Consider the following 23,239-nt stretch of genomic DNA (forward strand, 5'->3'; position numbering starts at 1 on the left):
GCTGGTAAAATTACATGATAAGCAATATAAATGACGGTTTTGAGTGTTGATAGCTGCATAATTTTCGGACATATTTGGACAAATAGTTGAGTTTAACATTTTGGACGGCAAATCAACGAAAATGCCGTTCAATAGACGGATATTAGACGTAAATTTTCTAAAACTGGCATCACTTATCTGCTATTGCTTTGGGTCGAAAATATTGGCAAAAAAACAAACCTGGGAGCGTTGTCTTTTCGGAGCTATCCCTGTCTTCATTGAAATCCTCACACTATGTTCAAATTACCCCACGCTAAAAGTTATTTTGCCATTTTTAAAAACAGGGTTCAAAAGCAAATTTCGTGGATTGAAGGCACTGATTAGGTCATTGTACAACAAAAGCCGTTGCGTATTAGGCGCTAGCAAATGCAAGATTTTGCGCTGCAATGAAGTTGCAATGACGTGTTGTTAGGCGTTTATCCTTGCGAAATTGATTTTTTTACACTGTGCGTCAACATCTTCATTCCCTGAAACTTTAAACCCCGTTCATATGATAGCCCTTTTAGTTACGATAATTTCTCTCATTGGTCTTATTGTCATGCCACTTATGGATTTTCCGTAATTTTGTGTTATTCACACTATGTTCAAATTGCCCCACATGTTCAAATTACCCCACCCTACCCTAGCCTGCTCAAATTTTCAGTACCCTCTGGGGCATCCTTTGCGCAACTTTTGGTATTTTTTGTCAAGGTCATGTCAGGTCACGGAGTTATGACGTCATAAAGGGAACAACCTCCGGCCAGATTTACGCTAAATTGGAGATTGCTTCACATTGGTATAAATGCCGACTGACCTGACACACTGATGGATTGTTTTAGAATCACAACTGGCTGATTTGACATTGGAACAATGTCCGTTGATATTTTGAAGGTTACTAAAGGTCAAGGTAAGGTCAGTGACCTCGGTTGACCTGTAATGACTTCTTGCACTTGTATGCTCTTTCGGGGTATTTTGATGCCCTGAATTCGAATTTGCTATCCATTTCAGGCATCGTCGGTTGTTTCTTGTAGTTCATTTTGGGTCAGGGTCAGGTCAGTGACGTCACACGCCTGACGTGACCCAATGCACAAATGACCTTGCAGACTTCCGATGCTCCCAACGCATCATTTTTAGAGTTATGACATCGAAATACACACAAAACGATAGAGAATTGATCAAGGATCACGATAGTGAGGGTTTCAAGTCGATATCTCTTAGCGTTTTGCCGCAATCGGCGCGGAAATCTAAAAAAGTTAGATTTTTTCTCGAAAATTTGACCTTTGACCGGTCATAAGTAGGTCAAATGTTGACCTAGGACCAAACAATATACCACCAATCGCGAGATCTCGTTGAGAGCAATCAATTGGTCTTTTCCGCTAAGCTCTACGACGCTCCGTTTTCAAACGCACCCCCCCCTGCATGGGCGAAGGTGGCAAAACACCGTTTACGGGCAAGGATTAAAACACCGTCCGTTTGCAAACGGCCTTGCCAGAGTCAGGCCGTTTGCAAACGGGCTGGGCGGCCCAGTCAGTTTGCAAACAAACTGAGAAGTCAGGCCGTTTGAAAACGGGTTGAATTTCCCGGCCGTTTGCAAACCGCCTGAAATTTCAGGCCGTTTAGAAACCGCTTGGGCCGTATGGCAGCTATTGAGCATCAGGCCGTTTGCAAACGGCCTAGGTGGTTTGAAAAATGTCTAGTCAGTGTGGAGATAGCTTGGCCATGTTGAGAGCAATAGTTTGTTAAAACACGACTGTTGGCAATAGCCGTTTTCACGACGGCCATCTGGTACACATTTGGTGCACATCTGGTGCAGATTCATAGGTGCAGATTTGGTCAAATTAGGCTCAATGTGTCTCTTAGTAGCTATCAGCTAGGGTTGTACTAATTGCTTATATGCATACTTTGTCATATTATCAGAGTGCATCATCGATAACACCACTGAAATAAATTCATAAAATAAAGATATTTGCTGTAAAAGAGATTAGGTGCAGATTTGGTCAAATTAGGTGCACTCGCCGGATAGCCCGTCGTGAAAACGGCTAATATGTCGCCCCATGGACTGCCTTTGGCATGTTTTCACGAGGTTCCATCAGCCGGATGAATTTTAAAACCTAAAGTATTATTGTCGGTAACACGGCCAGGACGAGCACTTGCACAGTTAGAAAATATTCGACGTAGACGAGTCCTTTCGCAGACCATCATCGACCAACTATTGATTCATTAAGTCATCCTCAGAGGTTGTTGTACTTCGCCAGGCTGTTTGAAAACTGACTAGGCCGTTTCCAAACTGCCTAGTCCGTTTCCAAATGGCCTAATATTTCAGGCGGTTTGCAAACGGCTGGTATTTTTAGGCCGTGTTTAACCGACCTGACTCGGCCAGGTCGTTTACGCAAAGGGACGGAGTTTTCATGCGGCCTGTAACATATGCATTAAAAGCCGTTACGTAGGTATGTAGGTACGGAGAAGCTCAAACGTATGTACGTACACATCACCCGGAAATCAGCTGCCTCATCTGTCATACTTTTGATATGTTTTGCTGCCGTGTTTCAGTAACCGTAGACTCGTGAATGAAGTCAGGTTCTATCAGGCTGTATCAGGTTCTTCTGGGGTGACTGATAATCCATTCAGTCACTGAGACAAAGTAGAGAGACAGCGAGCCAAAATAGATGCACGGCCGACAAACCTGCTCCATTGCTACAGCTCACGTCAGCTCACGCAGACTAGAGTAATTGTGGTTGGCAGTGGCGGCGGAACACCTTCAATTAAGGGGGGAAGCAACTGCCGAATTTTTGCCTCATTCTCTCCATGTAATGCCCATAGGGCTAATGTTAAATTGCCAAAATCAAAGGGGGGCACGGTGCGGTGCCCCAGTGCCCCCTCCGCCCCGTTCCGCCGCCTATGGTGGTTGGCGTTCGTTTGCTGGCCCCCGCCGTTCGGAGGCGTCTGGTCTGAGTACGGGCTGCTGAGCTGCTGACACGCGGCAGCGGGCGTGTCGGCAGCTGCAGGGCAGCGTCGTGAGGCTGCAATCGACAACCCAGCGCAGCACACTGCCGACCGTTAGGCTATAGAGTCAGACAAGATGCAGCGTCAGCGTCAGTTAGGTCATACCAGTGCAGCATCGACAGTGAACGGTACAGCGGCAGCGGCAGCAACAGTTGGAAGTTCGGCAGCAGCACCTCCCACGTACCGGTACCGCCCTGCTGTCCGCCTGTCGACCGGTCGGGTCAGAGAGCTTCAGGGCGCTGCGCACGGCCGACCCTTCCAACACGGCGTCTCCGAGGGCACCACCAACCACTGCAGGCCCGAAGAGGTCGGTAGACGACTCTTCCATCCAGAGGACTACGCGGTCAGCGGCGCCAGCACCGCCGGGCCGGCAGAGCACCGCAGCGGCGGTAGAGGACAGTGGTGGCCAGAGGCTGTCGTGGCTGGTGGTCCAGTCAACCCAAAGGACGGTGGCACAGACCAGAGTATATAGAACACCGCACAGACCGGGAGCACAGATCACAGATCTGACACTGCAGGGCACTACGGTGTCGTGTCAGAGCCCTGCACCGCAGCGCCCTGTCGCTGTTACATTCGCGCGTGACAGCGACATGTGACGTTGACTTGACACTACATGTTTTTACGGAGCGAGCGAAGCGAGCGTAGTCTTTCCTTAGATTAACGGAAATTTCTGAGTATGAGCGGCCGGCCGGCCGGCCGGCCGTGGTCACGCTTTTGCGAGGCTTATATCTCAGCAACCACTTGACCGATTTACACGCGGTAATTTTTGTAGGGTAGCTTCATTCCTTCTACCAAGTATTGGACTATTCCCGATGCATGTGGGTGACCCCTTATGCACGTGCCACGTGCAAAACGAAGAGGTGTCAGTTTTGTAATTGTTGCAATATCTCGGTAACTACTTGGCCGATTGCGCTGAAAGTTGGCATGTAGGTAGGCACCCACTAGGCACTGCATATACATGTGCCAGAGTTGGGGTGCTGCTGCACGTGCGCACGTGCAGGGGTCGTTTCCAGATCTCGGGAACGGCTGGACCGATTGCGCTCAAATTTGGTACACGGTTAGGGACCGGTTAGTAGGGTGCCGTGCACAAGTCAGTTGGGACCCATTTTGCACGTGCGCACGTGCAGGGTGCCGCTTCCAGATCTCGAGAACGGCTGGGCCGATTGTGCCCAAATTTGGCACATCGCTAGAGACCAGTTAGTAGGGTGCCGTGCACAAGTCAGTTGGAGGTACCCCCTCGCAATTTCGCACGTGCAAGGCCCACCCTCTCGCTCGCTCCGTTAGTCGCCCCAAAAGGCGTTATACTGGTATTACAATCCTCCATTTCCACAATTGAGATTATGGATGCTTAAGCTGCATTTAAGTTGCAACGCGATTGGATGTCATTCCATCTTTGTAATAGATGCAAGAGAGATACTTCTCACAGTCATTAAATCATTGGAAGGAATTAGACATTTTCCCCGAAATTGCTTATTTTGAAACGTCTACAGATTTTTTTTTTTGTCAGCATAGCCACTAGAACCACAAAACTACTAGGTACCAACTCGGGCTGGAGGGATAAAAACCCCAGTGGCTTCAGGTATAGCGAATCACTACATAAACCATCAAACACATGATTTACATATTTCGCTCTATCGATGCGAATAGGAAATCTAGCGCACTCATGCATGTTTAAAGAGGAAATAATAGAGACTGACAAGATTGCAGGAGATATGTAGCCAAAAATACGAGCATGAAGAACCCTTCGCCATTGGGTAAGTCATACCTAAACCACAATTGTTATTTCGCTCCGTTTTGTTTTTGACCATTCGCTTTGCTCATTTCTATGAATAATTTGTGAAAAGCACCTTATACCAACGTCTATGCTTAGCCTTCATCACCATTAGGCATTGCTGGGACAAAGGAGTGCGCAGCAGACCGCTATTTTTCGGGGTTTCACTAAATGTAAGTGGCGGCCAATTCGGTTACTTACGAGTAGACCCAATCAATCCGGAATGGCCGAACAGCTCCTCACAGTAGGTACAGCTTACTTTTGCTGGGCATGAGGAGTATACTTGGAGCCAGAGCCCTTTTGAAAAAGAAAACAAACAATTTTAGTTGCCTGGTTTCACTGCGGAATATGTGCAGGCTGCCATGTTTTCTTTCACGGTGCGGCAACCGGCGCTACTCGATGAGCCAGCTTAGAACGGTCGGAGGAGCGGGCGACGCCTGCCCACTGGTGCCCTGATAACAAAGACACTTAGCGAAAGGCGTCCAGGATATTTGAATGCTCGTAAAGCGATTCATTAAAATTAGGTAGAACAGTCACTTATCATTTTTATCAGGGCTAGGTGCGGAGATGGAAACAGAGGAGAGAACGGATACAATGCTGGGGAAACAAGGTTCCAGCCACCTTTGTTTGGAAATCAAATTTTTAACTCGCGCCCTGCTGTGTTTGAACACTGTGTTTTGTTTACGATTGAACGGTGTCTTCGAACCACGAGTGTTTACCGAATATGTCTCGAACTTTTTCAACAACTGTGATTTTATCGAAGTGTATGTGTCATGCCAACTCATTTGAATCGCCTTGTCATGTAACATGCATTTGTTTTAACTTCACTGAAGATGATTGTTCTAACAATTGAAACCGGTCTGAAAATAAATATATCTAATACCTAAAGTATTTGGCGGAAATGATGCCGCGGGTCGTCTGTGTCCCTGGCATGTGTAAAAGGTCCTGGGTATTTTATTTGTGTGCACAGTCCCAACTGATTAGAAACATTATCCGTCGCCATTACGGTATTGATCTGACTTTCTTATGGCTGTGCGAGTCCCGTCTCGGCCTTTTAGCGACCGGTCGCTCGGTCGGCGGCCGAGTCCACCGACAGTTCCCCGGCGGCTCTCGGCCGAGTCCACCGTCAGTGCCCCGGCTGCTCTCGGGAAGGGCGGTGCGGACAGCGAGCTGTAAGCAGTGTGCATTCACCAGTCCAGTCACCTATTCGGTTCAGTCGCAAAGTCGGAAACCAGTTCCGTGAGTGTTGCCATCAAAAGTTAGTCACCAATTCGGACATCGGTTCGGTCAAGCATACGATCACCGGTTTGGTAAACGGTCCGGTCATCAGTTCATCCAATTATCGCTTCTTTGTTCACCAGTTCATTCGCCGACGTTCTGACCAGTCTAGCCACCACTGCGGAGATCAGTTCGGCTACCGACTGATTCACTAGTTCGGCCACCAGCGCGGTCAGAGTTTCAGTCACCGATACCGCACCAGTTTGGTGACTGCAGTTGCCGGCGATGACCGCGGTCAACAATACGGCTGCGGCGGCCGCCAACTGGAGCGGTTTCGGCAGCTGCCTGCTGCAGCTGGATCTGCTGCAGTGTGAGCGGCTGGACTCGGGAGTGGTCTGTTCCTCAGCGGACGAGCAGACGAGGACGATGCGCCTGTTCGCCGCCCAGGTGGTGCTCACGGCCCTCCTGGTGCCGGCGGCCGTGCTGCTCAACGGCTCGGTGGTGGTGACGGTGTGGCTGAACCGGCAGCTGCACACCGTCATCAACACGCTGGTGGTCGTGCTCTGCGCCAACAACGCCGTCTGGACCGTGGTGCCCGTGCTGCTCGCCATCTCACCCAACAACAGAGGGCCCACGTGTCACGCTACCAAGTTCATCTTTCCGGCCACCAGAGCTGTGATGTTCGCGACTATTGTTATCATCTCTCTCCTGCGGTATCTCATGGTGGTGAAGAATCACAGCTATCCTGCTCAAAAACGAAACAACGTCATATTCGTCCTGGCCGCTGTGCTACCAGGAGTGCTGCACTGGGGCATCCAGACAATACGATTTGCAAATGCTTGTGATGTTCAGGTGGCACGAATGGCAGACGGTCACGCCATTTTTGTGTTCGAACGGGATAGAATGTCGATGCAGACATCTCCAACTCCGACAATTGCAACGGTGATTGAATACGGTGTGGGAATAGTGATTCTGATGTATAGCTACTACGGCATCCTGGCCACCGCTGCACGCTCTCGAGCACGACTAAACGACAGCAGGGCGCAGATAAACGACAGAGAACAAATGAACGGCAGCACAGGGCAACTGAGCGACAAAAGAGAGCAGATGGGTAACGGAAAACAGCTCAACGACAACACAGCGCAGCTGAATGACAATATAGAGCAGATGAACGACAACCGAGCACAGGTGAGCAGCAACAGAGCACAGGTGAGCAGCAACAGAGAACAGGTGAGCAGCAATAGAGAACAGATGAGCAGCAACAGAGAACAGCTGAATGACAACAGAGAGCAGGCGAGCAGCAACAGAGAGCAGCTGAATGTCAACAGAGAACAGGTAAATGACAACACAGTGCAGCTGAACGACAACGGAGAACAGGTGAACAACAACATAGAACGGGTGAACGACATAGAACAGGTGAACAACATAGAACAGGTGAACGACAACGCAGCGCAGATGGACAACAGAGAACAGTTGCGCGACAACAGAGAAAATATGAACAACAGAGAACAGATAAACGATACCGAGCCACGACAGAACGACACCGAGCCACGACAGAACGACACCTGGACTTGGCTGAACAACACACGGGCATGGCTAAACCACACCAGGATCTGCCAGCGGCGGAGACCGCCGCCGGCCGCCGAGTCCAGTCTCGTAAGGACACATTCCAGTCTCCCAGGCGGGAGCAGCATCACCCGGCCCGAGCTCATCATTCATGTCCAAAATTCTGAGGAAGACGCCGGAGATGATGGCGAACATCCAAAGCCTGAGGTCATCGAAGCTGGGACGGACACCAGTGGGGCCCGAGCTCGAGATCGAGCTCAAGGGACAACATGCTGCGGTCAGCTATGCGCTCGACACGGCGCGGGCGGCAGCAACAGGACGAGCCACCGTCTGGCCAGCCCACTGACAGAGGTGCAGACTGACGCTCGTGCTCCGCTGCCCACCATACGCGAGGCGAGTGCCGGCCCATCCACCCAGACACTGCGGCTGGCACCGCCGGCGCGAGACACCAGCGAGGGCTGTGCAAACCTCGCCGTCATCGCTGGCTCGTCTTCAAGCGTCACCAGTGCATCCGAGGCTCCCAATGAGAAACAGTTTGCTACCATCTCGGCTCTGATTCTCGCTCCTATTCTGCTGTTGAAGGGAAGACAGCCTGACGCCGAGCCACGGGCGCAAACGCGAGGGGCGCTGAATGACAGCTCCTCGCAGGAGACTCACCCCCGGTCGCGTCCGCCTCCGGCCGGCAGGAGCCGCCGCGTCGACATCGTGGCGATGCTCTCACTCTCTACATTCCTGCTCATCTTCGTGATGTCTCTGGTGCCGGTGGTGGCGCTGGCCCTGACCCTCTCTGACAACAGGTGCGCCATCCTGCCCAGCCGGCGGCTGGCCCTGTACCTGGCCGCGATCGGCGGCGCCGGAGCCACCACCATCCTCAGTCCGCTGGTGCTGGTGCTGTTCAGCACCGACTTCAGACAGGCGCTGCGACGCACCGGCCGGCGGCTGGCGCGCTGCCCGCGCCGGAGGCACCGGCAGCGACCGCCGCGGCGTCACCCGGCCGCCCTCGCAGCTCCTCAGTAGGGGCACAAACGGCGACCCCCCTATAACTCACGCCAGAGGCACCGGGAGAGGCCGCCGCGGCGTCACCCGGCCGCCCTCACAGTTCCTCAGTAGAGACTGCGTGATCCTGCTGAAGAAGCTGTTCAATAGATATTGTTTGATTTTGTCGTCATTCGTATAGGTCACAACGATATGTATATGTAAAAGCTTGATTTACGATCATGATGTCGACCATGCTCTACAGAATGATCAGTAATGCCCGTTTTCACGACGGCCATCTGGTACACATCTGGTGCACATTTGGTGCAGATTAGGTGCAGATTTGGTCAAATTACGTGCACTCGCCGGATAGTCCGTCGTGAAAACGGCTATTGTTTCCACAGACTCCAGTCTGGTTGGATGTCGGGCACTGCTCACCTCGACTGCAGTGCATGGGCATTAGGCATACTAGTTGTACTATATGATAGCGGACATCAGCTACACCATGATGAGTTATTCCAAGATAAAGCACTCCGTCCAGCCATTCTTTGCGTTTGAACGTGCAAATGCGTTTCTGTTTGAGATTCGTGCTCGTAAGTTTTGTGGTGGATATGTGTCATTTTAATCATCATGAAACGTTTTATGAAACTCATGTGCTAAGAAATAAGCGTTCTCCCAAAACTCAACCCCCTTGTCGTGTGTTCTGAATTCGGTGACAAACATTGGTTCGAGAAAACGCTAGGCCGGGAAGTCCCGACCAGCAAACCGCACACCAGGACTTGGACGTTCAGCCGATCGCGCTCCGCTACAGCGGAGACGGGTGGGTCAGACTGCCTCTGCTCAACATTCAGACGGATGGTCGCTTAGGGACGAAACACGGTACCCAGCCAGAAGTTCCTTTTCGGTGGATGAGGTAGGATACCGAATATTCTGCAAATCGGATTTTTGCTTTGCACAAATCGTGTTTTTAGTTAGGCCACTTCACTAACTCATGTCATCAATAAGCCTCTGGACATTTTTTATACCTAAATTCGCAACGGTCTAAGTGCCCTCAAAGCTTCAAAGACTAAACAACTTGCATATTCTTGATTTCCCATAAGTGTCACATAAGGTCAAATGGTTAACCCTCGCCGGCACAGGGGGCAACCCCTGTGCAAGGGTTGATGCAACCCCCCCTAAGTGTTTTCGCAAATAACTCGCGTAAAAAGCGGTAGATCGCGGCGAAACTTTCAGTACTCTCGCACTGATCAATGTTACACCTACCCTAAAAATTTCATGACCCTAACTCAAAGGACCTTTGACCTGTGATCTCTTTTCCGAGGCCATGTTTGGCCGGAAGCGCGATTCAGCGTATGTCGGCTCGCATTAGCCGCGCGTTTGCAAGCTTTTCGTGGTTCAAACGTTCAAACATGTGATTTATGTTGCTCAGCCATGCATTAGGGTGGGTGTCAAGGTCACCTGAAGGTCAGGTCAGGTCATTGACCTTTGGTGACCTCAGTTCACTTTTTCGAGTTTTTACATGTTTCTAGGCTAGTTTTTGGAGCTGATTTCGAATTTAGCAACGATTTGAACATTTACAAAGTAGTTTTGATGCCTTCGTAACATGTTACGAAGCTGTCAACCCTGCTGGTTGACCTGACCTGACCTGACCCGACCTGGTCTAAATGCTTAAAGACATCATCTCTGATTAAAACGAACACGATATTCGTGATCAGCACCCCGGAAAACCCACTAGCAGCCACACTTTACGACTTTCTAACAGGTCCCGATTTTCCCGATATTCGGGTCATTGACCTGACCTGGAAGGTCACCCGATGACCTAGCCCTAGGACCTTAAAATTGGATATCGTCGGCTTCCTCTCGTGACGGGCAGCACGCTCGTTTTTTCCGCGAAGCTCTAGCTTGATCAGGGGCCAAACGCGAGGGGGAGGGGTGTCGTACCAACACTTTTTCGAGTTTTAAGTGTCACATAAGGTCTAAAGAAATTTACTAAAACTTGGATTCTGATTTTTGACTCTTTGTCCTGCCCCTGACCTCAGAGGTCACCGTTTGAGGCTTGAGCTGCAACCATAGAGTTGGAAATCAATCGCGGTGTCTCGCTGTCAGCTCACATGTCAGTTTTCGGGAAGGAATTCACCTGGGAAGAGCAGAGAGGGGATTGCACCTCTTTCTCACCGGGGCATGCAAGTATGAAGTACCTAATTGGAAAACCGGTAAGTGACCTAAAGGGACAAAGGCCGTACTTCCTTAGTTAGGTACCCGGAGGCTGGAATCTACCCAGTACCTACCTGTCCATACATTACCTAGGTACGGCCCACCCACCCACCTGGCTGGCCTCAGTCCAGGTGGTGTGTAGAAAGCCGACGAATTAGATCTACCATGAATCAGAACAATACAAAGCAGCTCCACCACGCATCCCATGCATGCATCGCGATATGCATGCTTACTTAGGGTAGGCATTTGCATAGGCGTCGCCAGAGATTTTCGGTTGGGGGGGGGGGCAAAATCAACTTTTGTGTTAAAACTTGCCTTTCCACAGTCTTTACTCACTCGTTTTACATGTCATTCGACGCGCAATGGTGCGAGGAATCCGATGGTGACAAAGGTTTCCTCTTAGCTATGACATATAATTTTTTTACAGAAAAAATCGAAATTTTGAAATTTCATGACAAAAACGACTGGTAGAATTATAGTATATAGTGGCTGCGATTGCCAACGCACTGCAGAGGACCCCTGTGCAGACGCTCGACGCTCATGATCATTACCCAGAAAAAGGTGAAAAACGCTCCATTTAATCGAATCACCCTGCTAAAACCTCCAATCACGCATGCATGCAGAGGTTTTACGTGAAATGCATAGGACTTATCCCAGCCGCCGATCGTAGCTAAGTTGGGCATTCGGCGGAGAGTGTCGGAAGTGTGAATCGGAAGTAATTCATCTTTGCTCCAGTGAGAGGAAGTGTTTTGTTCACTCGAGTGTGAACAAAAGTTTCTCGTTTTTCGTGTGAAGGGAAGCGCTGCAAACGCGAACAAAACACTGTTTAACGGAACAAAAAGTTACGCATGGCATAGCGGCAAGGGATCCCTTAGAGATAGGTTTGGGACTTCCAGGCCATTTCAGGCCACTCAGGGTCAGTGCTGACTCTCAGAAGCATGCTTAGGATCCCGAAGATCGGTGTCGAATCCCTAAGGACCTTACGTTGGGACATAATAAACATGTGTTGCGGACCTCAGAGGGATACGCGAGCTGTGACCCCTCAGATGCCGGCTTGGGGTTAGCAAAGTCTGTCGCCTCAAAAGTTTGGCTGAACTATCAGAGGCCAGTTAAGGCTCAGAGATCCCTGTATGGGCTTGGGCCCTCAGAGAACATGGACACCAGTGGGACTTTCAGAGGCCGGTTTGGGCCCTCTGAAAGCTTCTTTAGGGCTCAGTGGAGCTCCTTAGGAGCCTTTGTTTAAAGGAAATAGTTCACTTTCACGAAATTATTTTTTTTTGCAACGGATTTATGATTTTTTATGTTCAAAATAATCAGCAAAGAAAATTAAACCTTTTTATAACAAAATATTATTTTCTATATTTTGATATAGGAAGAACTTTTCAGTTTCTGTAAGGCACACGCGATCCAGTATGAAAAGAGCATGGGTCCGAAAATTCTTCAGAAACAGAGAAATTATCGCAGCCACCGGCATTTGGGCGATCTGCTCGATCTGATAATGTTCCCCTGAATGTCCTAATTGATCAGTACGAGAATTTCTCTAGAGTTCTCGTAGATAATTTCTCTAGTTTCTGAAGAATTTTCGGGACCCATGCTCTTTTCATACTGGATGGAAATATATGCAAGGCACACATCCTCAACGCAAGACACCTTTTTCGGGACGAGAAATAGAATATCTTTGCCTAGGGTGATCGTTGGGCTGTAAAAGCTCCTGATTTATGCTCGTCTCAGCCCAAGCTACGGAACTGCTATTCCAGTTCAAAACCCATGTTAAAAAGTGAACTATTTCCTTTAAAGCAAGCTCATGAGCCCTGCGACACTTGTACGGTACTTGAGCCTGTCGCAGACATTTGACGAGAGTTGAGAAAGGCCCCGAAGATTTTGTTTCACGCTTTGAACGAAAATTATGTCAGCACTCCTAAACTTATGAAAATCAGCTGTAAAATGTAATAAAGAACGAACTAGGAACATGGGAATGAATTGAAAACAGCATTGACATTTCCGAGCCTGGACTCGGAGTCTTGAAGATTTTGGCGACTGCGAGTCAGACTCTGGTTTGAACTGCACACTCCAACCGAGTCTGACCTCACAGGCATTCTCAGAAAGGTACCCCCATTTTTCCCGACTCCAAAATCTCATCGGATCTGTATCGATCTCAGGGGGTGCCCGGTCCGAGGTTGGGGGGGGGGGCAAGCTGCCCCGCTTGCCCCCCCCCCCCCTGGCGACGCTAATGGGCATTTGCCTAGTTGCCCACCTGAGCTCGAGAGGCGTCTGAGCGATGTGCGCGACACCTATGATTAATATTCGGCTATATACAGCGACACCTAGTGAGCGATTTATGTTCATTAGCATTGATTTCGGACAACAATGCGCATCACTTAGTACCCACGACCGTAGGTCGTACGTTCTCATTGGACAAAAGTATGTACGCAAGAGTTCGTCAGTTATTAAGAACGTAGAAACGTACTTATCGCTAAAAACCTAGCATAACCTGTCCTGACCTTGCCCTACTTGACCTACAGTCTACAGGCTTTTTGCAGCTGACTTGAAGCAACTGCTGATGGCCGTCCCCTGTAATGCATTGCTATAAGCGTAATATGAGGGGTCTCAAAATTGGCATTGAGCCTTATACCCACTTCTCCTGCGACAACCTGATTCCTGAGCAGCCGTATTCCGAACAGTTAGGCCGCTAGTTGCTATCACAATCCTTCTGGAGTACCTATGGCCGCTATAAATATACCTAACCATCAAAATAACGTGGTTTGTCCGTGACACTGATCTATCACGTTCCGAAATTCCGGTCTATTGTATTCACTGTGATAATCGGCTAGTATATTCAACACTCAATTTAGTATTATCTGCTAGAAATGGCTACTAGACCATCAAAATATACTAGCCCTGTAGCGTACTGACATCTAGCGGACGATTGCTGAAGTTTTCCGATACACAAACTGGATTTGCCGCAGCGGCGCAGAACGCCGAAGAGTGTCGAGCGGGTGGGTGCTGCTCGACGCAAGGGCTGCCGGCCGCCGTGTGCCAGTGAAGTTGCGCTGTTTTAAGTGTGTTTAGGCCAATGGGTGATTTGCAATTTAATGTTCCCTCTGATATAAGTGCCATTTGCTCTGACATTGTTCCACCATCAACTTCGAACAGTTCGTTTTTCGTGAGCTCAGGCGCGTCAACTTTGACTACAAGCAGAGTCGAACAACGTGGTCGTACGATGCACCAAGATGATTTTCTTGTTGAAAATCGAGAGAACAAGTCACCACCTCAGCCAGCGTCAAACCCCGAAAGCCTCAGCAGTGAGAGTCAGAGATACTGTGAAGACAGCCACAACCTGCTCGGGCTCGGTAGTGTCCTTGGAAATCACGCCGGAGCCCATGACAAGTTGAAAGGCTTAGATAAAAATGGATTGGTGAATCATCCAGGTCTCTCTCAAAACGTAAGTGGCGCCAGCGGTCTTTCCAACAATATAGGGTATGGGAGCTCTCAGCAGCTTGGACCATCCTATTCTGAAACTAGTCCAATAATGATGAATGGCAGTCTGAGTGGTTCTCCATCGAGTTTGTGGTCAACCGGCTCGGTGGAAGACAGCTTTCTCACTGGAATGCAGGCCTTCAGCAGTGCCTCTTACCAAAATACCTTTCCTGGCTTGAATCAGACCCAGAATTCCAACCCTGGGCATCTGCTTGGTGCAGGATTTGGGGCTCAGCTGAATATGCAGCAGCAAAGCCAGACTCAGAGAAGAGCTATCACTGGCTCCCACAATATGCCGCCGAGCAGGCCCCCGAACCCTTATCTGGCTAGCAAGGGGTACCCTGCGTGGCCCGGCGTGAGCGCTTCTCAGCCACAGCAAAACAACTGGGGAGGAAATCTCCATCAGCCTCAACACAACATGGGCGGTATGCCGGGCTGGAACAGAGGTCGTCAAGTGCCCAACATGAGCCCGCTGTCACCCATTTCGACGAGCATACCGGCAACTCTTGTGGGCATGAACAGAAAGTACAGCCCTACCTTCAATCAAGGTAACGGAGGCATGGTCATGTCCCCGAACAAGTTCAGAAGGAGCACCTCGTTTCCGGGCCGGCCCTTCGGACAGCACACCCCTAGCTTCGAGCTGACTGGCGCCGACGACAAGGACCTCTTGGCCTATCAAGTAAGTGCAGGGGCTAAATGTGAATATTTTACTTGAATTTTGTCGTTCTTTTCATCAAAACCGTACAACGAGCCGTACACTTTTCTCTAATGTTGCTGAGTCATATAAAAAGTACTCATTGGCTCGGTGTTGCTATGGTTTGTTCGTTTTTTTTTTTTGCTATGATTCCTTCGGTTTTGTTATGATTTGTTCGGTTTTCCCATTATTGTTCTGCTTTGTCTGGACGCTTCTTATATTATTTAACTTGTTTCGGTGTACCGATGTGTTTGTTCGTTGGTTCTAATGCTGTGGTACCTTAACCTATCGTCCACATGTCAGCAGTGGGCTCCGATAGGGTACCAGTGCGGGGTAGGAAAGGGCACGAGGCCATGGTCGCTGAAATATGACAGGTCCCTTTGATATCCCTTGACAGCGCATCCCATTCTTTGACGTACATCCCTCTGACAGCGCAACAAAGGAATGAAAGTAATTATTTGACCGGACTGTTCCACCACAAAATAGGTACCCGACTGGTTCCTAGTCCTAAGTTGAGCGACTCGGAGTAAGCTTACGAATCGTAGCTGATCACCATTAAATTGTGTCGGCTTTGGTTAGTTATGTTACCACTGCTATTTGTTAGTCACATTAATTAGGCAAAAATGTAAAATGTGCTTATCACTGTGGTCATTTCAAGCTTCAGCAATATGGCTGGAAGTCCGTTTTTGTGGGCATTCTGGTTTTACTGGCCAAATCAGGGAAAATATGAGTACTTGTAGGTCCGATGGTCGCGCTTGGCTTCCATTTCTAAATGAAGCCCCCTCCCGATATCTGAAATGTCATTGATATCTGATATCTGAAATGTCATTGACATGTCGGTTTAACGTCAAAGGCAGATGATGCGTACCCATTTTGTCATTTTGTCAGTCAGTCAGTACCGACATCGTACCCGCCCTCGATATATTTCAGCCGTTCGTACGCCCCATTGTTGTTGATACCTATAGCTTGCAGCGATGACCCCTGCTCACCGCTTTGTAGGCGCGCCACTGTGTGCAGAGGTCTAGTTACAATGCGGCTATTGGCATGCAGCTGGGCTCTGCGCCGGCGGCCTCTGCAAACTGGCGCAGCTCCGCGGCACAGCCGGCCAGGCCTGTCAATCCGACGTGTAGCAAAACACAGTGCTGTCACGGCGCGGGCTGGCGCTGCCGACGCTCCGTCGTTGGACGAGCACGGTGTCGCCGCGAGGACTCGGCACGCGTCAGCAGAGTGGCCGCCGGCGCGGCGGCGGGCAGAGGAGGGCAGAGGAGCGGCCCGTCCAAGGTCGCGCCGCCAGCGGTGGCGGCGCCGCTGCCAGCCGCTTCTCACCTGCCTCAGACTCTGCCTAAAAATAGTCGCCGGCCCGCTGTGGCGGGGTCGATAGCTCCACCCGCGTCCCGGCGCTGCCGGTGGTCGGAGCGCCGCCTCCACCGCCGGCTGGCGCAGTGGTGCGCGGTGACCCAGCGCTGCTACGCAGCCTATCGACCGCGACGGCAGCCTTCCCCCGCCCCGCGGTGGCACCACACCGTCTCCCGACCACATGTGGGGGCTGCTCACCGCTCAGCTGTGCCAAAAATGCTGGCTCCTTTGGGGTAGTCTAGCAGAAAAGCTGCGACAATTGGCGTGGTAGTCATCAAATAGACTGCTGTGGGCTTACCGAGTGGCCCTGCCTACTGGACAGGCTGCCCGACGTATTCGGTTGGATGATAAATGTAGTTTCCATTTCAAAGCTGAACTCTGCTTGAATAAGATGAACAGAACTGAGCTGACGAATAGCACTGCGCACATCGGGCCGCTTTGACCCGCTTTTGTGATTGCCGATATTTGGGACCGGTGAGTGGAGATGTGTGGTATGCCCTCATGGGCCGCTGTCTATTTGATCACCGTATTGGTCCATTATCTGATAGGGGATTAGCCGTGGTCGAGCAGACAACTCAGAGCCACAACACTCGAGCCGGTGCTGTAAGCACTATCGCGACCGCTCTTATCAACTGCCCACCATTGTTGGAGGCGACTTTGGGCTTCTTCAGAGCCGCCAAGGCTGGGCTGCACGAGATTCTGGCCAGGGTACAAGTGGTATGATCGGCTCGATCACGAGCCGTCTGGGTGGGGCGTGCTGCCACGTCCCCAACTGTGACTCAATGCTCGCATTATGACCGGCTTACCGGGCTCTCATGCAGACGCTGCGGAGCCCAGCACTGCATCACGCTATCGCGACAGGGGCCAGTCATGAGTGTCATGTTTGCCATAAGTTTCAGGTCGAGACCTGAGGGGTACCCAGGATAGCTGTTGTAATGCCTGTCGAGCATTGGCTAAGATAGATGATATCCGAATAGCTTCGAATGCTCCTGATAGCCAGGGGAGGAGAGCTTTGTTTAAATATCGGGATTAGTATTCGAGTGTGAGTTGGAAATGCTTGAAGGATTCAGCGAAGAACCTGGATATCATGGTGGACCATTTGATATTCTACGCTCATTAACTAGGACGGAAAATAAGGGCTGGGTCAATTAGCATAATTAAGAAAGGCCCCAGAAATATAATGAAGTCAGACACTTGTGTAAATGGGGCCGGCTGGCGGCTGACAATCACCAGACAGCAGCTGTGAGACCGTACCGTTACATCGATTTCAGTGCCATGAAGTGAGCCTGTTATTTTCCACTGAAGGAATCCGGCCGGCGGGTGTCGCCGTTTCAGCGCTCAATGCTGATAGCACGTCCGTGATAGGCGTCCTGTCAGCATTGCATGCACGTGATTTCGCGACATTTCCATTAGCGTGAGCGAAACATGAACCGAGAATAACAAATATTTCATATAAAGCTCGTGCCTGAATCACCTCTGGCTCTGTGACGTTGGACAAATCCGTTTATTTTAAATCCAACTAAAACTATTGCAGGCTCTCTGCATTCCAAGACAAGCCCCTACCCACTGATTGCTGAGTATCATACTGCTACTCAGTACTCTTACCGTCTATTTGTCACGCTTTTCGTACCAACAGGCAACAGCCGATTGCAGCGCTGGATTGTTGATAAGTTTCGTCTGCCATATCATCCCATTCCGTCCATTTTTCCTGCCCGCGAAATTTTCATACCGCAGGCCGTTGCCTCCAGGCTGCTTCTCTTACCGTGACGCATAGTGATCTGATGAATGATCCAATATTTTTCGCCGATCGTAATAAATCATCGAGGCATTTTCAATATCCTGCCCTGATTTTTCTCCACACTTTTCGAACAAGGAATGGATAGGCTAGGTATAGTTGGGAAATCCATTAACAGGAACTTGAGGATGCAGGAGAACCTGAATCCCACGAAGTTAGAAGCATATCTGTTTAACAAGCCTCACTGATGCCCATGATGTTGCAACTTGTGCAGATGCACGGTTATGGTATTCAGGGCTTCCTCGAAATATACAAACAGGCACAGCATCTGTTCGCAGTCCGATGTATCACATGACCGTCTCTGCTGCCAAATGAGCCGGTCAGACGGACCGCAGCCGAAATCGGCCGTGTTGTCGGTCATACCGTGGCGTGCCGGGGTCGTATCAGGGCGGGCTGGGTCGGGTCGGACCAGCCCGGCGGCCCGCACACTGCCAACGTAGCTACGGGGTCACCGGGACGGGCTGTCGGGCATTGATCGCCCCTCCCCGCCCCCTCCGACCCGGCCCGCCCCCTCCGGCGGCCCGGGGCGGCGGCGTCTCCGGCGGGTCTGGCACCGGCCCGCCCCCGCCCCCGCCCCCGCCCCCGCCACCGCCCGTCGGCCGCCTCTCTGTCGGCTCCGTTCGCCGCCGGCTGAAATCCCCGGGGCTTGGCCGCAAATAGGTGCGCTGTTCTTGATATTGGGATGCGATGTTTCATTCTGGCGGCGAGCTCGCTGAAAGAAGAAAGGTGGGTGGCTTCCACCTTATTGTATTACGGCAACTTTAGATAGTTTTTATTTTATTTTGAACTTTGTATAATGTAACTGAAACGCTTACAAAATGCTTCGTTTTTATTTCTTCTGTAGAAAGAAACTAGCAAACATTTTTACGTTTTGTCATTTGTGATTTTGTTGCCTATGGTATCAGGAGGGTCTGCGTCTGTCCGGCCAAAGCAATGCTCACAGACGTCTGAGGTTTGACAGTTTCCGAGAAGAACGCTATGGATTCGCTATGATCACGCAAACGTCTTCTCAATACAGTCGTCTGAAGACGCCCAGCCGCAGACTGCCTCCCTGTAGCGCCGTCCGCCATAACTCCACTCCCGGTCACTCTGGCAGTCCGTGCCACTCCCCGGCTCCATCAGACGGGCGCACTATGGTTGGAAACGGCCTCACGGATGGCCATGGGCAATTTCGGAATATATGTATATTTGGGGTGTCATTCTGTTGGAAATTGATGAAATGTTTTGAATTGGGCAGAAAAAAATATTTAGTTGCGCATTTAGTCTTCATTATCGTACGTAGAATCGGGAGTTTCTGATAGTGGCTTTTTGGAGCGCCGTCAAAGGTTTAAACAGCCGCGCTGGTGATAGCATGTGGAGTACCTCAATGACGTTGTAAAACCGGATTATTATATATCAAAATAATCCTTGCTATGTTGGCTATCGAGTGGAGTGATTCTTTTTCCCATGCGTGTTCAAAATCAGGAACGGCATTGCATTCTGTTTGCAGTGTCACCACAGCAACATTTGCAAAATTACGTTAATGTTTCATTGGACATACAAAAAGTTCTCCATCGACCTCCATTGAGCTTTTTGGCAGAATAAATCTCTATTCAATTCTGCGTGAGGGGAACCTAAAAGCAAACTGCGCACTTGTGCGCAAAATCGTCCATGAAGCTTCATCTCCCGAGGCGTACCTACCCGTAGCTTCGTTAGAAGCAGGTCGGCTCGTCAGTCGTGCAATGGCTTATCCTAATAAATGATGGTAAGAAGCAGGGTTACGGAATCGTGGTGGCGCCAAATCCGACTCCTACTCCGACTCCAACTCCTGTCTCGTTGCCATGACTCCGGGCGACTCCGTCTTTGACTCCGGACCCCTGCCAGTGTTTCGGAGTCGTGATGGAGCTGTTCCGATTCCGACCGACTCCGACTTCCACTGCGGGCTCCTGACCGACTCCGACTCCGACTCCGACTCCTGGCTCGTTGCCACGACTCTGGGCGACTCTGACTCCGACTCCGACTCTGACTCCGACTCTGACTTCAACTCCGCACCCCTCGTAAGAAGTAACTGCTCGCCCCTGCACCTGGAGTATGGATATCGTGCAAACGTGTAAGGATATCCTGGAGTATGGATATGGATATCCACTGACAGAACAGGCATACAGACATGCTGTAAACGCCATTACACTGCCAATACCATGGCAAATCCAATGGCTATCTATGATTTTTGATCATCGTTCTACATTTTCCAAAATCTTGAACTGAATCTTGGCAATTTCTCGTGACTACTTCACGACCATGATGCATGCATTTCTGAAATTGATCTTTTTTCAACTAACCACGCACTCGTATGATAAAATGAATGTCACCATCGTGTTCTACGCCCAAAAGTACCCATAAAACATGTGTCATGGGCTGCGAATAGGTGCCAGTTTTAATTTTCGGGGTTATGTGCTTATCTGATTGACCTGACTTTGACCCTGGCTTATGTTTGACTGGCCCCTGCATGGATCTGACACTCTTTTAGCACTTATATGAAGGGTTGTGCACAGTTGTGACAGAGTTTATGACGAGAGGCACCGATTGCGAGGTTCTAAAGTCCATGCTACTGAAAGCCTGATTTCCAGTGTTTGACCTGACCTTGACCCGACCAGTGACCTGGAAATTTAACTTTCAAGTATCCATCTGAATTGTCTCGTTGCGTTCTTTCGTTTGCCGCCTCGTGCGTTTCGCTGCGCCTATTGGTTCTCGAGTTATCGGCTGGGGCGTTGAGCGCCCCCCCCCCCCCCGGCAAAGGGCGGGTGGGGAAATACCTCAGCAACTGCCAGGTTAATCAGACGCATTTTTTGTCATTTTGATCGTCATTTTATTTCTTACTTTTTTGCCCAATCTAAAAAATCATTAATATTTTTTTCCAAATTTTTGACCCTTTATGACAAATAGTAGGACACTGTGCGTCACTACGTTAATATTTCTCGCCCTAAAGCATAACAACAATATCCATTCAGTATAGCAGTATTCAAAACATGTTCAAAATGCCTCGCGATATCGATGACATTACGAAAGACCTAGGCGACATATAACATGCTTGCAATAATGATGTCACACATGCGTGACGTGACGGGACCTTGTCGTTTCTGAGTTACTGTATGATGCACAAAAGACACTGGTATACCTATGCAAAGTTTCATCGCAATCGGTCCACGCATTAATAAGTTATGGGCAAAACATTTTTTCGCGTTGACCCCCGGCCATCCGTGAGGCCGTTTCCAACCATAGTGGGGCGGTGCCCCGTCTGCCGGCCGCTCCATTGTGTAACGTCGATCGCCTGCCAGGGAGGCAGCAGCTCCTGGACGGGGCAGCCACCGCCCGGCCGTCGGCCGCGCCCAAATATTTATACCATCCGCGCGCGCGCTGCTGTGGGCGCTCGCCGGAGGTGGTGGGCGGCCTCCGTCGGCCGGCCAGGCCTTCCGCTGGTCATGAGCCGCCCAGATGGAGCTCAGAGCTGCAGGCTGCCCCGGCGCGTGAGCGGCTCTAAGATGATTACCCCGAGTACTCACGCGGGGCAGACCGCCGAGCGCGCGGGGGGCGGTGGGCGACGGCCGGTGACTCGGCTCTGGGGTCGTTATGCGTTGTGTCGCGGCCATGTGGCGCTGTGGTCGGTCGTGGGGCGGTCTGTCCGTGACGGCACACTGGTACCGCGGGCCTGGCCGTGCCGCGACCCAAACCACCGTATCGTGTGCGCGGGCACGACACCGTTCGGCTCAGGTCCTGCGCCGCTGAACCGGCCGACCGCGGTCCATTCGTCCCCGTGTGGCGAGTGGACGGCCGTCCGACCGGACCAATCTCGGGCCCAGATTGACCTATGATCTGTCCGGAGTCGGGTGGGTCTATTCACAGGCCTGTGGGCGATTGGTGGTGCCGGCGCCGCCCGGCCGCCCGGCCGGCTGGCGCGGCGGAGGGTGTTTTTAGTGGCGATCGCCGGTCGCGGCTCGATAGCCCAACGACGTTCCGTTCCCCCGGAGCACACTCTGTCGACCTTAATGGCATCATCGGCGTCCAAATGGAATCGACAAGGCACCCCCAGGGTGATAAGTCCGGATAAACAAGTTTAGGTGGGCGTGAATCAAACTGGTTCTTATCAGGCTACATCTGAGTATTTCAAAAGAAACGCTAAAAACGACTTAATCAGAACGCATGGTGGAACTCTGACTTTGTAAGGCCTGTATGGCGTCTTTACCCGTGCCGTCCATTAGTAACTAAATTTTAATGTATTTTTTCGTTGTGTAAAAACTGGATATAGCATAGGAAAATAGGCGCGCACAACTACGTTTTACTCGTAGTTAAACCTTCAACAAACTACAGTAGTTTTTCGCCGCGGTGCTATGAGGCAGGCCCACGGAGACTGGCTCATATATGAGGCTGGGAGATTTGACCGCAGATAACTTCTGCGTCGGTAGTCGGCCCGTCAAGGCCGCGGGCCGAACCGGCCTGGTGCGTTTGGGTCTGGCGGGCATCATGCGTCATGGCCGGCCTTCCGCGCGGCGCGGCGTCGCTTCCATGTCGCCCGACTGGGGGTCCGTTTACCTGGCGTCGTCCGAGCCGCCGCGCCGCCACACTCGATGAATGCCAATGGATCGTTTTTGTCCGTCTCGGCCCCCAGTGTGTGGGTTTTTGTGTGGTGACTGGCTGTTTGTAGCCTAATAGGATGTCGTATGGAGGGGACGGGCATGTCGCCGAGTGGTGTAGAATTGAGATGCTCGCCTCCATGACGCCTCAATATGATTGATGTGTGTCACTGAGTATAGTTGAAGTACCCATTTGCTCGATTGTTTTTCACATATGCACTGAGGTACGCTATTTTTATTTCACTTTCATTTTCACCCAACCATTTCTAAGGACTACCAAAATAAAGTATGTGCAGTGCACCCTGATTTAATTTACATTGTCCAGAGACGACACGTCCGTCTGATCTGATCGTCGCCCTGGTAACGACTTCATATTGGATGTCGGAGTTCGTAATGGATTCTCCGAAGGCTGACCCAATAAATCTGGCAGTGAGTGGAGCTGTCACTTCATCCAATACTGTCGCAAATCTCCTTCGGAGAACCGATGTGTCCGTCATCCGCCAACCCTTCTGACCGGTCCTAGGTCTTCTCACAAGGCACCTACA

At 50.6% G+C, this 23,239-nt stretch overlaps 1 protein-coding gene across 1 annotated transcript in view; it reads left to right on the top strand.

Moving 5' to 3' along the window:
• The first annotated feature begins 13,732 nt into the window (after positions 1-13,732).
• The window catches only part of LOC122386998 (cytoplasmic polyadenylation element-binding protein 2-like), a 60,080-nt gene continuing 50,573 nt past the window's right edge, over positions 13,733-23,239 (top strand). The window contains exon 1 of the mRNA XM_043376776.1: positions 13,733-14,921. Within this exon, the coding sequence (XP_043232711.1) occupies positions 13,839-14,921 (1,083 nt within the window). The 5' untranslated portion in view covers positions 13,733-13,838. The remainder of the gene's footprint in view (positions 14,922-23,239) is intronic.

The sequence above is a fragment of the Amphibalanus amphitrite genome, unplaced genomic scaffold (genome assembly GCF_019059575.1).
Source record: "Amphibalanus amphitrite isolate SeventyFive unplaced genomic scaffold, NRLGWU_Aamphi_draft 000270F_arrow, whole genome shotgun sequence".
NCBI classification, from domain to species: domain Eukaryota; kingdom Metazoa; phylum Arthropoda; class Thecostraca; order Balanomorpha; family Balanidae; genus Amphibalanus; species Amphibalanus amphitrite.